The 16603-nt window shown below is 43.4% G+C and overlaps 1 protein-coding gene across 1 annotated transcript; it reads right to left on the bottom strand.

Annotated features, from left to right (window-relative positions):
- Positions 1–3236: 3236 nt before the first annotated feature.
- Positions 3237–16603, bottom strand: slc6a3 (solute carrier family 6 member 3). The gene is made up of 16 exons (XM_035621594.2): positions 16284–16603; positions 15220–15336; positions 14533–14743; positions 13781–13912; positions 11981–12197; positions 11002–11140; positions 10454–10588; positions 9449–9552; positions 8476–8600; positions 8032–8144; positions 7702–7830; positions 7389–7488; positions 5711–5811; positions 5429–5596; positions 5212–5283; positions 3237–5026 (listed from the first exon to the last, which is right to left on the bottom strand). Exons 2-16 carry the CDS (start codon positions 15304–15306, stop codon positions 5003–5005), a joined length of 1857 nt encoding a protein of 618 aa, XP_035477487.1. The 5' UTR covers positions 15307–15336; positions 16284–16603; the 3' UTR covers positions 3237–5002.

Genomic DNA, 16603 nt, shown 5'->3' with positions numbered 1-16603 from the left:
ATTAATATATATTTTGAATCCAAATGATTGAGTGTGATTGCATATTACATTACATTCATGTAGCAGATGCTTTTGTCCAAAGCAACTTACAATAAGTGCATACAAGATAGATATTACCCACAGTGCAAGAATTGATAGAGTGCATAAACAATTATATATATATATATATATATATATATATATACATATATACATATATATATATATATATTCATGGGAGTAAGCTGCAGTCTGAACAGGTGAGTCCTGATGTCAATGGGGAGCTCGTACCACCATTGAGGAACAGGAAATAGTACATTATGGTTATTTATCTAGACACAGCCTAAAGTTTGATTTCTAAGAATTTTATCATGTTATAATATACATTACTCTCTCGCGCTATAGAGCCTATATGCAGAAGATCAGTCGGTACCGACCGTGTTGCCCATATAGTGCAAAGATGCCACTGCCTGTACAGTGTAACTTATTTTTGATGCAATTGGCGGTTGGAGCCACCAGGTGGTGCTATAGTGGGTCACATTCATGTGGATGATAGTTGTAGCTGTACAGACTATGATCATGTACAGGAAAGATGGATTGAGAATTAAAATTTGGCCTATAATCTACATGCTGGATCCATAAGCTGCCACGTTAAAGACGTACAGGCCGGCAGATACTGCTGATGAAAATGTACAATACATGTATTTAGTTGTGGTATTCTATGATGTTTAGGGAGTTTGCATCTTCTCCACACGGGATTATCGAACGTGAACGATTGTTGTTGTGTTTGGAATAGCAGCAATCTCGTCCAGTGTCTGCTGGGATCGATTACGCGCAGCCCACTTTCCCACCTTTGCCAACCACAGCGGATGAACAGTAGATGCTGAATTGATTCATGGTGTTTAGTTTTTTAGTGGACTGACAGTAGTCTGTCATATCTTATTCCTGGAGCTCATGGGTTCAGGTGTTACCAGGGGATTTCATTCTTTACAGTTTGTAAATTATTTTTAGTTGATTGTATGTCACTTTCTATGCAGTTGTAAATATGTGTTTCTTTGTATTTGTATTGTATTTGTATTTGTATTTGTATTTTTTTTGCACAGGACATTTTAATTTCTTGGAGTAGAAAGGACTTCTGTGATTATGAGTTCTCACTATACCCCGTAGGTGTTCTCTTTGTGGACTGAGGCACCTGGGGGCTGTGTGAATATGTCAACATGCTGTACACAGAGCGTCATGCGGTACCTTTGTTTCACCAGTAGAAGGCACCAAATAATAACTCACACTCGGTCACAGTCACCATCACGCACATTCACACACATCTCTGAAATGTGCCTTATTATTCAAATCCTCTACAGTATGTTTGCCTCTGTTGAAATCTCGGCGTGAAAAGTGTGAAACAAATCCATGACCCCGCTCTCGTGCAGCCCTAGTTAGTCTCTTTCTCCAAATGACATCCCTGATCAAAAATATAAATCATCTATTCTTTCATTTTCTGAATGGGAGAGCCAGTGAAGTCAGACCTGCAGGTTGGTCGTTGTCGATCATGTGCATCATTTTTCGGCACAAAGCCAAACAAATAAGTCAACTCTGTTTCCTTCCAACTCTCTGTATGTATATCCTTCCAGGTTTCAACACCAGTAGCACGACATCGAATTATACATAATTGCTGTTATAATGTTATAACGGCACCTTTTAAACCTCGTATGGCCACATACACAGAAAACATCTGTCATAGAGGTGCTCTACCAGAGATGATGGGATTAGTGACATCAACAGGTTTTCTACCTGACACTACATTGCGGTAAGACTAAGTTGTATTTTCAACATATTCAAACTACTGCTATTAGAATAATGTTTATTTTTCTATGGAGGTAGCCTACTGCCAAAGTTGCGTGTTCAGGTTTCTTCTGCTGTACAGTGTGCCGACATTAAAAAAACTTTTGGACAGGGTCATATTTATTATTATGAGATGTGATGGCAAACAGGAGCAGTGTGAATATTCATATTTAAAGACCCATTTATTAAGAGGAACATGAATCAAAATTAAACTACGCATGTACGCGTATTTGCTGCAGTAATAATTCCCTATAGGTGACGTATGTCCTGTAAGCAGCATATCAGGGATTATTGGTCTCAAAGGGACAAAGGTTTGGTAGGTTTTTGTACTTGGCTCAGGATGAAGTGGGGGGAAATTATGACTGACACGCACGCACGCACGCACGCACGCACGCACGCACGCACGCACGCACGCACACACACACACACACACACACACACACACACACACACACACACACACACACACACACACACACACACACACACACACACACACACACACACACACACACACACACACACACACACACACACATTTTATACACAAAACATCTTTGTTGAGAAATAACCTAAGAAAAGTCACTACTGAACAAGCCTATTATAAGTCTTCATGATAAATCGGAGGCTAATCGGCCCCGTCCTAAAAAAAATATGGCTTGTTGCCTTTGCAATATGTCTATAGTGTATAAACCTTTAAAAAAAAAAATCAAGTGCGTCTGCCAGACCACACCTACTGATCAGAACGTCAATGTCAATATATCCCAAAGCTTATTAAGACAGTAATCATCCTCAAATGTTATGTGCTGTCGATATTCGGGCCCTCTTGTCTGTGCGTTTCGACTCTCTGGTTACTGTAATGAACACTGTTGATTCAGGGTCACGCTGACCAATCTCAAAGAAGCTCACTACAATTAAAGGTGCTGCTCATCGTGTTAGGATTGTGCTGATGGTCCCACATTTGTGCTTTTTTTTCCCGTTCAGACACAAGACTTGCACATCGATCTGTCTGGAGGCTCGATGACCAATGTCTCGTTTTGGAATATTGAACACAACATCATGATAGGTCATACATACATACTGTGTATCTACAGCCGCTAAAGAAAACCTAATAATGGGGAAACAGAAAGCTTTCAGTGGGGTTAGTAGTGTACACGAATCATGTGGTCGAATTAAAAAGTCATAACTTAAATATTCAAACGCGGTGATGCGATGTACCGATATCTCCGGGAACAACAACTGGTCATTTTTTCCATTTTGTGGGCTAAATAACCTCGGACCAATTTTATGCATCTGACTTTCTATAAAGCATCTCTGGTGCTAGAGAGAAAGAGATAAAAAAAAATATTGGCATGAATAACTTAAATTTGATCACAAATTCAGAAAAAAAAATTCTAGTTTAAATAATTATACTTTATTTGACAGTACAAAACAAAGTCATACAGTCAGGAACAACACAAGGCACAGTACAGCAGCACAGGCATACAGTTTTGGACATAATTAACCCTTTAGGGTGTTACATGTACCACGAGGTGAGAAACAACTCACACCTGACCTGTTAGGAAAAAAAGTTTTATAGTTTCCGATTCAAACAGTTTATATGGATTGCCCATGTAATTCTCATCACGGTCCTTAAGGCTAATATCAAGTCCACAGTAACAGAGCAATAATATTATATATTATATACAAAAGTCTTGAGACAACTTTCCGGTTCAAGTGAAAGGGAAACAGGCCTCGGATATATAATCTTAGATTATATATAGAGTTATATATAATATACGTAATCTTGTTGGTCTTGTTATTCAATGCTACAATACGATACGGTACAAGCCCCTCTACGTTACATTTACTTACACAGATGTACTGTATAACTTAAATAACTTCATATGTTACATTACACACTAGTCAGTCGCGGTTCAATAAAAAGCAGCGTTTTTTTTAAACAGTCTTGAGATAGTGAATACGATTCTGTAAACGGTTGAATTAAAGCTTCGTGCTCTCTGGAGGAAACGTGACAGTCAGCGCGTCCTGACCACCGAGGAAACTGAGGTGGATGTGGCAGAAAAAATATCAACGTGGGTTATGCTTTTTTATTTTCTCCGTGTGTCAGTGATAATTATTTGGAAGTTGAGTGGAGTGTATGTTCACTTATTAGGGCTCCAAAGCAGCTGCTTGAAACTATTTAGGTCTCATTGATACATTATATTTTATTGTGTATCACTGACAACAGTTTAATTTCTAGGATTTCACATGATTATAATTTAACGGGAGTGTTTCAATAATGTTGATCCGTTGCTTAATCCCGCATAACTAAAAGGAGGAACGTGGCGAGATGAAGTGACTTTTATCACAACAATTGATTTTTTGTTGATCTTTAAATAATGAGCTTTTCTTTAAACCAGCTCAGTGAGAAAGCTCAGTCAGGTAAATTATTCCTGGGACAATTTCAGCTTATTCAGATGTTTTGGTTGTGTTGATGTAGCAGCTATACTTTCCCGTAAAATGATTATGATGTAAACAAAAGTAAGTCTTTTTCTTTCTTTCAATGCCTCGATAAATCTGTGACATAACATAATAACAGTCTTTTTTTTTTTTTAAAGAGCTACTCGATAAATGATTACATGAACAAGAAATGCGACTGGGATTCGGTGAAACCTGTGGCCTCCGTCGCGCCGCCCACACATCCGGAATGACAAAAAAAGTAAACCGCTAATGTCATTCGCTAATAAAAAGTTCTTTTGTAGCATCTCAAACTCTTCAACCCATGTACATTCAGAGCATTGTTTTACCGACTCCCCCAAAACATAGAATTCACAGTTCACTGTGACGTTTGTCTTTATGGGAGTAACGGGCTGAGACGACACACGCCACACTGTCTGACTGAATCCCAGTATTGTCCACACAATGGTGGACAACGCACAGCTTCACACATTCCACCGTTGAAATCAAAGAACACTATATATTATATCTTTTTTCTCTTCTTTTTGTCAGCACTTTAAAAGAGCTCCCACCACCACCACCACCACCGACGCCGGTTTTTAATGGCTATCGCTCTCTTCCTCTCTTGCTCCAACAGGCCTTCGCTGTGCATGCATTCATCCACCCAACGTCCATACTCTCACTCTGCCTCTCTCTCTCTCTCTCTCTCTCTCTCTCTCTCTCTCTCTATCAGTGTCTGTCGCTCTCAGACCACCAACCAGTGCTGCAGCTGTGGGGGGGAAAAAATGTGAAATACGCCCATGAAATAAAACAACAGCACAGTTTCTCCCTGTGCACAATCATGATGGTTGAATGTAATTGAAATGGTTTGTTAACATGCATATGTGCATAGAGCATAGTTGTGATGTTTAAGCACACGCGGTTATTGGAAATCAGAGTCAGGTCAACACTCACAGTGAACTGCCGGACCTCGCCGTTGTCGACCAAATGGTGCTCCGTCTCTGGGGTGATGGCGTAAGCCAGCCTCTGTTAGAAAGGAGGGCAAATTAGAGCCGTCTGCTCGAGCAGAGCGCCGATTGGGGCTTTGACACGACAGAGCAAACTGAAGATAAAAAGATCCAGCGCTCATGTTTGACCTCACTTTGGCCGAGGAGACGCGGCTCAGACTTACGTTGCAAAACTTTCCCTGCAGGGTGCAGAGTTTGTAGATGGCGTAGAGCGGCACCATGGTCATCGAGGACATGGCCAGGCACCACCCCACGGAGTTGGCCCACGGGGGGAACACGTAGGAGCCGTAGTTCGGAGGGTTGAACGTGGCGAAGCTCACCACCACCATGAACTGCGGGGAAGCGAATTAGGTCAGATGTCACTTGGCCTAATGTTTCCCCCTCCATCCCTCCATCTATCTATCCGTCAACTCTCCCTTTGTCAGTGTTCGGAAAGTACGACTCACCAGGAGGAAGCAGGGGCTGACAAACTTCCAGCACAGCCTCCAGTACAGGCCCGGTCGCTGGCCAATCATCTCCTCTATGTCGTCACTGAAACGATCCACTCCTGAAACACACGTTCACAGCAGGTCTGGGGTTTCGTTCGTCATCTCTCTCTTACACTCGGCGTGTTTCCACTTGGGAATATCTCAAGTGCTTGAATGTTTATCACCATTGCAGAAGGTGCTTTTGTTGGCCACACAGAAGGCAGATCATTCAAATTCAATTCTGTAAGGAGCCTCCGCTCGTTTTTTTTTTTTTGCATTTCATTATTCTCCTTCTCTACATTTTTCTCTTGTGCCTTCCTGCCTGGAAGGCATCTTGCACTGCAGGGGAATATATCCAGACTGACGACCAGGTACCTTAAACGTTTTATATAGTGGACAGCAGAGAAAAGACCACAGTGGACAGGGGTTAAGGGGAAGGGGGAAAAGGCCCAGTGAAGCCTCAGGCTTGATTTATCTGGCTTGCCAAGGTCACGACCCCTCACAGTGGTCCGATATGCTGCCCCCCCGCCGCCTTCGGGCCTGGTTAGAATTTGAGCCCTTTTCTACAAATCTCTCCACACAGTCGGGTCCAGGAGCCGTGAGACAAGAAACTCAATGCAGAAGTTCAGGTCGACTGTTTTTTTTCCCCGACCTTTTCGATGGGTTTTATACGATTTCGTGCTTGCTGATGTTTCAAAATGAGGGTCAAATTTTTGTCATCGTTCTTCTCCCTGCTGGTGGTGCAAAAGCAGGGAAACATATGCAAATATAAATATTCATCAGGAAAAACAGTTCCGTCTTTAGCTCACAGAAATGTACAGTAACTGAGGATAATCCAAACCAGATAATACCACTATACTGTTTTAGCTGTCCAAGTGAGGTCACCAATCTGCTTAGCATTGACAGGGGTCTATTAAATAGGAGTAAGTTTAAACATAAAAAAAATATTAAATAATAATAAAATTCACTCCTACATGACAAGGGGATTTCTTCCTTGTTCTGCTGATAGATTTCAGGTAGGCTACAGTGCAGAAAGAATAATATCACTTCAGAGTCATGTCGATCACAAAATGATCACTTTTCTCTGGGATAAGTAAATAATAATTCATATGTTGTGGGGAGGAATTCAACTTAAAAACTTCTAGCATTGTGGCAATGGTGGCAAATACAGAGTCAGAAGAATCTGGCCATCTGGAGAGAACTTGAGCCCCCCCCCCCCCCCACCTCTTGCCACCCACGACTAATCTAGAATCTGGCTATTAGACAGCTGCCTCTTGTCCGTGATAAATGGCCTGTTCCCACGCTGCAATTTCTTTACTGTATGTGCGACTCACCACTGCCGAATTAACACGTACAGTGGCGGGAGTCAAAACTTAGGGCCATTTAACCTCACTGAGCTTTTCCCACCGCCGCCTTAACCGCACATGCACACAAACCGGAGACCGGAGAGACTGAAGAGGCCAAAGCCTTTAGCGGGGAACAGACCCTCTAGCCGAGGTACCCTCATGTCTAATAGAAATATGTCGTGTTGAGGCACAGAACACTTCCACCAGCAGATTTCTCATCAAGCCCCTAATATAGCATTAGTCCCGCTGGCCATGAAAACATGAATCGTCTGTCTCGTCTCGTCTTCTTTTCACCTGTCCGTCTTTCTCACCATAGAACCATGCAATGCCGATGGCTTCAATAAGCACTCCGAAGAGGATCGATGTCCCGGCTGCATAGTGGTCCAGCAGAGTAAACACATACATCCCGCCCTGTAAAGAGACACACAGAGGGTTACAGCGAATACATTTTGTTTATTAAGTCCATTGCATTTGAAGATGCCGGTCTACCTTTAATTGTCAGGACAGTGTTTCAACCAGAGGATAACATGTGAGTATAAAGTTTCTACTGTGTCACCGCTGTGCAAAGGTGGACATCAACCAACGAGACCGACGTGCAACAACAGACTCCTCAGCGATACTTACATTTGTAACACAGAAGAGGGATATGAGAAAGGTGGCAACGACAATGAAGAGGGTGAACAGCTCTCTGTGCTTGTGGAGGAATTTGAATTCGTCGATCAGCCCCGTGATCACCGACTCCATCCCACCCATCTTCGACGAAAGACACAAGAGTGAGGAGGAAACGCAAAGTCAGTGAGGGCCGAGCTGCTCAGTAGATGTAGATGTCAATCTAACGAAATAGTTATTTTGACATTATGTCCAACGAATGTCAGGACATACGCTAAAAAATTTAAAATAAATAAAAAGCAGTAGTGTGTGTGTGTGTGTGTGTGTGTGTGGGCACACGCTCACAGCACTGTCAATGCCCAGCGTCAGCAACATGATGAAGAAGATAACCGCCCACACCGATGACCCGGGTAATGTTGCAATGGCCTCTGGGTAAATGACAAACACCAACCCAGCACCTGAAGAACAATAAAATCAAGACGAGACATGAAAACAGAACTAAACGCTATCTCCAAAATACATGTCTGAAATGTATAGTCTAAGAGTGTATATAACATACATGTAAAAAAAAAAAAAAATATATATATATATATATATATATAAAATAAAGTCAGAGGATTATACTTAATTGAGTTGTAAGCAAGACAGCATTTACATCGAGTTATTTGAGTTCACGACAAAAGCCGCCCATCATTAATATCACTGACACTCTAAAGAATACAGATAATACTGTGCTACTATATTGACAGTGACTATTACACCGTAAACCTTTTGCAGGAAATGCCATACCATCTCTGGCAACTTTGTCCAGGTCCACGTTGTGTTTATGCGACATGTAACCGAGGAAGGAGAAGACCACAAAGCCGGAGAAGAAACTGGTTAAAGAGTTGATGGAGGTGGTGATGATGGCGTCTCTGGATCAATGAAATCAAATAAAAAGAAGAAGAAAAAAAGCAGGCCAGAATTAGAATGTAAAAAGAATATATATATATATATATATATATTCAACAGCCATCATAAAACACCAACCTCTTGGCTTCTATATGATAATCACTCTGATGCGTCTGGGAGGCAGAACAGTTTAGCGAACCTGGTTTGATTTCATGGATTATTGTGTCAGTAATAACATCTTGTCAGTCATCCAGCCTTCTTTTGAGGAAAGATGGGGTCTAGCCCCCTGCAAGGTTTAAGTAAATAATAAAATAAAAACATATACATAAATTAGCCGATTACTTAGACCTGAACCTTTCTGAAAAGACGGTCAGAAATAAGACAGCTGATTAAAATGATCTTACGGTAGCGTCCTCAAAAATCAACCTCAGGAGTAATTCCTCTAGGCGATCAGTGTCATCACGTGTCGGTTATCAGAAACATATGAAAAAGATAGAGGATAGACAGAGAGGGAGAGTATGAAAGCCTCCCGTGCAATGCTGATGATTTTCAAAGAGTGCAACAGTTTCGATAGGTGTAACGGCTGTCTGCTGCACAGCGTGCTGTCAAAGACATTGCGGGTTTCAAGGAGCTTCAAAGGTTATTGTAATTCACCTGCTTATGCTGCGCGTGTGTGTGTGAGTGTGTGTGTATGCATGCGTGTGTGAGTGTGTGTGTGTGTGTGTGTGTGTGCATGAGTGGAAGCCACTCCCTGTCCCCTGCCCTGCCTCTCCCTGTGTGTGTGTGTGTGTGTGTGTGTGTGTGTGTGTGTGTGTGTGTGTGTGTGTGTGTGTGTGTGTGTGTGTGTGTGTGTGTGTGTGTGTGTCTTTACCTGTAACAGTTGTTGCTGAATTTGTTGTAGCTGGAAAAGGCAATTAGCACACCAAACCCCACTCCCAGCGAGAAGCAGATCTGTGTCGCTGCCTCGATCCAGACCTGGGTAAAAGCGACAGAACGAGCACACTCGTGTGAAGCGGCAAACAAAAGGCACAGGAGAGGAAAAAAGCCATTATTAGGGATAATTGCAGGAAACTCATTCAACGGTAGTAGATGAAAGACGCTTGTGAATACGGGGGGTAATTTTGCAAATTGCTGCTCCATGCATCTATCTAATCTAATTCTCCAATTGCTACCGTGCATCTCTCCATCGCTCGCCTTCTTGCTTTGTCTCGCTTTCTCCATAAATAAGTCCTTTAGTCCCGCATGCTTACTTATCCAGCACCTCGGCGGCTGCTATCAAGGTGAATATGGCATTGTAATGTTACAGTGGGTGTCGAAGATAAGGTAAATATTACAAACGAGTTACACCAACAATTTTCCCGCATTTTTTTTTTCTCTTCTCCCTGAGGGAATCCCTCTTTAATGGTACTTGTCATCGTGAACCAGTGCGTTTTATTCCTTTAAGGGACGTCTGTCTGATGTTATCTATGAACAGCGCAGGTCTTTTAAAACTGATGTCGCACTCAGGGTTTTGTCGTACAAATGAAATGAGGCTCATTGCGACTGAGGTCTTGGGGGATTGTTATGTAGTACTCTCAAGAGATTATAATGAAGAAATGTACCCTCCACCAATGAAAGTACTTAGTATATGTGTGTAGTATATGTGACTAACAATGTATGTGTTAACCTATGCCTGCTCGTGTGTGATGTGCACAGGTCACATCATTCAACAAATTACTGATGATGTAAGATAGAGGGAAGAAAATGAAAAATTACAAATCACAGCTTCACTTTAATGTGCCTTTTAGCCTTTGTGTCTGCCTCCCCGCGTTCTTCTTCTTCTTCTTCTTCTTTCAACCCACCACTCTCGCCTCACTCACATCTCCTCCTCTCTCACCTTGGCATCGCAGAGTCTCAGGAAGTCCACGGAGAGATAGGCCTTAATGCCATCGATGGCTCCAGGCAGAGTGACTCCGCGGAGCAGCAGCACAGTCAGGACCACATAGGGCATGGTGGCTGTGATCCACACAACCTGAAAGGGTTGCGCACACACAGACACAGACACACACACACACACACACACACACACACACACACACACACACACACACACACACACACACACACACACACACACACACACAAACACACAAACACACACACACACACACACACACACACACACACACACACACAAATCCCGCACATTTGAAAGAAGGCCATGCACATGCAAAGTCGAGTTGGAGAGGAGAAAAAAACACACATTTATGCCGTAAACGCAGAGTGGTCTTTAACACAGCATTTCCTTATCACACACAACCTCAAAGCAACTCTACAGCTTAAAGAGACTCGACTCGCATACAAAGTGATCGGGCAGTGTTTGGTCCTTTTCTGGTTTTTTTTTCACGTGAAGAAACGTGGATTCTACGCGAGCTCCTACTGTACCTTGCCAGACGTCTTGACGCCCTTCCAGAGACTGAAATAGAGCAGAACAATCACCACGCCTAGACAGGACGTCAACTGCCAGCGTGGGCGACCCAGGTCATCGATGCCGTTGCTGTCCTGGATGTGGAGCACCCCTCGACTAAGGAAAGGGAATATCCTGGTCAGCGACAACTGCCGAGTCCAACATTTACAGTTCAAGAATAGTGTGAACATTTCATACCAAGCCACCAAGACCAATCTTAAGGTCTCGTTGCAAAGGCGTCTTCTTGGAACAAGCTTCGTGTTTTTATAAGACTAACGGCGAAGCGGGGCAGAGGGTAGAAGCCCTTGACATCGTGACCAAGCCAGGGACGAGGAGGCAAAGACACTGAAAAGTCTCAAGTCATTGCTATTATTTGCAGCATCAGAGGGATCTATACACCTGACTCTTGATCCTGCATGAAACTGGATCCACGGCCAACGTCTGGTCTTGTTGGAAGCTAATGTTAATCAGTAGCAAGGGACATTCGAGGCCCTAATCTTATCAAATCAACACTGCATTAGGAATGCGTGCCTGTGTTGCAAACACTGCAAAATGTTGCATTATATTAAATCAGAAAGGGGACAAAGATCGGGCTGCCCAATCAGGAAGAACTGCACTAAAATAAAAGGGTATCTCGATATTCATGTTGAAAGTGTGCTTTTATAGGACATTCTACGATGTCTGACGGACTATAAAAATCACGGAACATTGTCGACGCCGCCTTGATTCAGGTAATTTCAGAGGCGATCTGAGGAAGATCAGCCGGTGACGGGAGTGTCTGCAGGTGGCTCTGTGTAAATAGCACTCTGCCACCTCAGCTCGCGTGGATGAAATGCCTCTGCTGTCACAACAGAACAACCCCTCGCTCGTCGGGGGGGGGGAGACACCTGGTCACAGGGGGGAATTAGCAACAGCGACGTGGGACAAACTCCAATCATGAAGTTCAGAGCAACTCACTCAAAGTACTCCTGCGCCGGCGTGGCCTTGTAAATGTCACTCGCTGAGCTGTTGTCCGCCCAGTCGGAGCAGTTGGGACTGTTCCAGCTGTTGTTGCAGTGGACCCAGGGCAGGTCGCCGGTGAACGAGGAGAAGAGGTAGAACAGCGCCCAGGAGATGATGACGTTGTAGTAGAAGCCAACGTAGAGGGAAATGAGGATCACCGTGAAGCCAACGCCTGTCGGGGGGAACACAAATGTCCAACTCACGCGAAGACAGAGATTGCAGAGAGCGGCGAGCGGGGGATGGCGTACACGCGTACAGTATTCTACGATACAGCGGCAAAACTTGCCTTTCCATGCTTTAATTATCACCACATCTACCCTTTGCATAAATCTTTAGCAATGTCCAATCTTCTAAGGCTGAATTTAATCGTTAACCTTTGCGAAGAGGCTTGACCATAACTGTGCCTTATTGATTCCGTTCGTAACGTGGATGTGATATTTGCCTCTTATTAGCACCACATGCCGCCACGCTATCTCTCCATCTCTCTCCTCCCGTCTCCCCTTCCCACAGTCCTTTTCTTCGAATGCATTGATCCTGAGAGGAAACCAGCCTGTTGATCGGAATAATTACTGTCAATATGGGCATGTGTATGTTTGAATAATTACTGTTATCCCCCCGCTGAGAGGCAGAGAGAGTGCGAAGCGTGTGATTAGAACGTCAGCGTACTCAGTGTGGGTCCCTGACAGACGGCACATGTGCACACGCAGGAGGCACGGACACACACACGGACACACACACGGACACACACACGGACACACACACACAAGGGGACACACACACACACGGACACACACACACACGGACACACACGCAGACACACACACACACACACACACACGGACGGACACACACACACACACACACACACACACACACACACACACACACACACACACACACACACACACACACACACACACACACACACACACACACACACACACACACACACAAAGCAGCATGTACACACTATGGGCCACCTTCAGACCAGCAAGGACATAATCCACAAAAGGCAGCGGCATGGCTTCGCACTATGTGAAGCAACAGATGGTCTGCTGGTAATAACAGTATTTGATTCCGGATTTCAGATGGCTGAAATGCATCAAATGTGGATTTTAAATGAATACTGTAACTTTTAAGATAAAATGTGCTCACAGAACTTGCAAAAGCACGAAAAGTAAAGTTTTCCCCCAATGACTTTGCTCTGAAATGTGGATTGATCTTTCTCCAGCGTATGTCTGGTTGACATTCTCCCTAAACTGCGCTTTGCTTATTGATGTGTTGAAAAGTACCGAGAGAGTGTCGGCCGCCGCCACTGTTTGACGGAAGGATTTGGACGACCGGGACGAGAGTCTTAAAAGCCCAATTTTCATTTGCTTTCCATCTGAGTGCCAACAGAACCTGGCGTCCCCGGGAGGATAAACAACGCCTGTCGCTGCTCGACAAAGAGACGAGCGGACAAAAGAGACTGGCGTGTGGACGGGGAGGCATGTGGGCAGACGAGCAGACGGAATGACATGTGGATATTAAAGGAAGTATATTATCAGACAGGCAGGCATGCAGGCAGGCGGATGCACACACGCACACACACACACGGAGAGAATGCAAGTCATGCTGCGAAAATATGTATGTACATGCATTCCCGTACGAAAATGCAGGTGTTGAGAAAGTGCATTTGGTTGGGTAGGTACATCGTGCTAATGAGTCTGTGTATAATACATGATGTCTCCTGTGACACGACGCGACACTTCATACCTTTAAATATAGGACAGATCTTCCACACCCCCGCTGCCCCCTCCCTGTTGTACTGTCCCAGAGCCAGCTCCATGTAGAAGAGAGGCATGCCTGCTATCACCATGAAGAACAGGTATGGCACCAGGAATGCACCTGCAAACACGCACACACACACACACACACACACACACACACACACACAGATTTAGAAGGCTACACAAACTTATTAAAAAAGACAGTTATAAGAAAAAATTGGCTTAGTAATCTGATAGTAAGGAATATTTGATGGAGAATTCTTGTGATATGCAATTTCAAGCCAGATATCTGATTTAGTTTTTTGAGCATGATTATGTAAAATGTGAATATAGTTTGCCTTTAAATGACTCTCAAGAATACGGTCCCCTGGATACAGGTGTGGCAGCACGTTGGATTTGGGGGACATACAGTACAGTGTCCCCGGAGCAGCCTGGCGTCAGCCTCGAACCGCGGCCACACTATCATTTACAGCTCTTAAACATAATGAGGGCTCTATGTTAGGCCATAATTAGCGGCAGTGGCTGTTTGAGCTAATCTATTCGGAGCAGCTGTTGTGGTTTCCCCCCTATTTTGGTCTCTGTAAAGGGGGATGATGGGAAAAAGAAAAATCCCAAATGTCGATAGGCAAGTATCTGAAACAAACACACACACAAACATACACATCACCTGCATATGTGTGATATCAAGTGCCAGTGTGTGTAAATCCCCCCCCCCCCCACTCCTTTCATCCACCTCACCTCCTCCGTTCTTGTAGCAGAGGTAGGGGAATCTCCAGACGTTGGCGAGGTCCACGGCGAATCCGATGACCGACAGCAGGAAGTCAATTTTCTTGCCCCAGGTCTCCCGCTCCTCTTCCCCACTGGGGCTGGTCTGAGTTGGGGTCGGAGCCACCAAGGTGGTCGTGGTGAACTGGACCCCATTCTGCTCCTTTACAAGGATCAGCTCCACCTGAGGGGGCCGTGAAGTCAATGATCAAATCGGAGACTACGTAGAATCATCAGACAATTCGTTTCTGTCATTCTAAATATCCTCAGTACAAACCTTAAAATGACAGAACCACAGAGTGTTCATATTTACATGCACATGCATATACATATATGTGATTTAATGACTTTTCACCACCCAAGTCTTATCCTCATTTTTCATTATTCTCTCAGCTCGGTGACGGTGACCACCACCTTCATTTCATGCACCAGCCGAGGGTTTGTAATTACATCATCTGCACTACAAGTAAATTGTGGATTTTAACTTTTAGAAAACGTGGATTTCATAATCAATGTGATTCCTTTTTTTTCCACCAATACATAAATTGAGAAATATTTATAAATGAAATGGCGTGCACCGCGCAGTGATTAAATAAGGTTTTCTCAATCAGACTGAATTGTATGCCATTAATCCACTGAATGTTTCAGATCTGCACTGACCTCTTTGGGGCCCATGGTGTTGGAATTGTTTTTTTCTGGGGCTACAGCCGAGGACATGGCACCGGCAGCGGCTCTCTCCATCAGCATGGAGGGTGGGCCGTGAAAAGCCGGTAGCTTCTGCAGAGGAAGGAAGGTGGATGACAGAAAACATATAGAATTTTTTTTATTTATATCTTTATTTAACCTTTATTTATACAGGTAATCTCATTGAGACACAGGGTCTAGATTTCCAAGAGAGACTTGTCTGGGACAATCACTAATTTCCTTAATGGAAAATTAGGCTATTGCTGCAACCATAAAAAAAGAGCAACTCTAATTGGAACTCACCACAGCATTGCAACAATAAATCTGCAATTAAATTAAAAAAAATTAAAAAAGATAAATATGGATACTTAAATGTATAGATCAGAGTCAAAATACAAATAAAACCCAGAGTGATAGGATCTGGTCCCAGAGTGATAAGGGGAAGAAGATGGGGTGGGGGGAGTGTCTACAGGGCCACCGCAGCGTGCTCATTTAATTTCACACTTGTTGATCGCCATTTTGCTCACAGATTTGCCCCAGTGTCTACTACCCCGTTTACCCACAACACGCTGTTCAGCAGATTTGGTTCGGATTTCTAGTACTGATTTTTTCTTCTTAAAATGACATTCATCAGAAAAAAAAGTATTAGTAATGGGCCCATGCTTATGCATTTAATAACAATTATCATATTAGACATGTTTCAATTACTGCAATAGATAAAGTGATGCATTTGTTTTTGTTTTCTTATATTTTTTTTTCACGGAAATTTGTTGAAAACTCAAAACTCACAGTTTTAAGGATAATGTGAACCCTGCCAGTGTTAAACAATGGAAACCTGATTTCTCAAGCCATCGCAACATTATTTAAACCTCGGTTACTCCACTAAATTAGTCAAATGTTGGCAAATTCAATTATTTGTTTTCTAAATTTCTTGACAAACTAAGACAATTAGGAGCGCCTTAGGCTGCAGCCTCATTCTGTATTACTGCAAAAAGGATTTCCCCTTCCAAAAAAAATATGTATGGAAATCAAACACTCACCTCACAACAATGACAGGTAAAAGCTCCTCAAGTTGTCCGTTACGATAATTCAATTAGAGTTGTGCCGGTGTTCGTCCTTGATGCTGCAAACTGATGCTGACCATATTCACGCAGACCGTCCTTGAGAAGTTAAGACTCACGTTAAGTCAAATATAGCAGTTAAAAAAACAAAACGGAAATAACAACTGGACTGAGAGACAGACTCACGGTAAAAGAGGAGAGGAAGATGGAGACGGGAAAAAAAAAGATGAGAGGAGCTGGTGTAAATCTATGGGGAGTTGTAAGAAAGCCCTGCAGTGACAGACGCACAGAGCCCAGGG

Source organism: Scophthalmus maximus, chromosome 1, assembly GCF_022379125.1.
Source record: "Scophthalmus maximus strain ysfricsl-2021 chromosome 1, ASM2237912v1, whole genome shotgun sequence".
Taxonomy (NCBI): Eukaryota; Metazoa; Chordata; class Actinopteri; order Pleuronectiformes; family Scophthalmidae; genus Scophthalmus; species Scophthalmus maximus.
The sequence above is the reverse complement of the archived record's forward strand: the minus strand, read 5'-3'. Positions and strand labels throughout refer to the sequence as shown.

Excerpts from the sequence above, each read along its gene's own strand:
- slc6a3 (XM_035621594.2), bottom strand. The coding sequence starts at position 15,306 with ATGCTGATGGAGAGAGCCGCTGCCGGTGCCATGTCCTCGGCTGTAGCC. Across the intron at positions 8,145-8,475 it reads GGACAAAGTTGCCAGAGATG|GTGCTGGGTTGGTGTTTGTC; the intron begins GTATGGCATTTC and ends ATTGTTCTTCAG. Across the intron at positions 5,284-5,428 it reads TGCAGGGAAAGTTTTGCAAC|AGGCTGGCTTACGCCATCAC; the intron begins GTAAGTCTGAGC and ends CCTTTCTAACAG.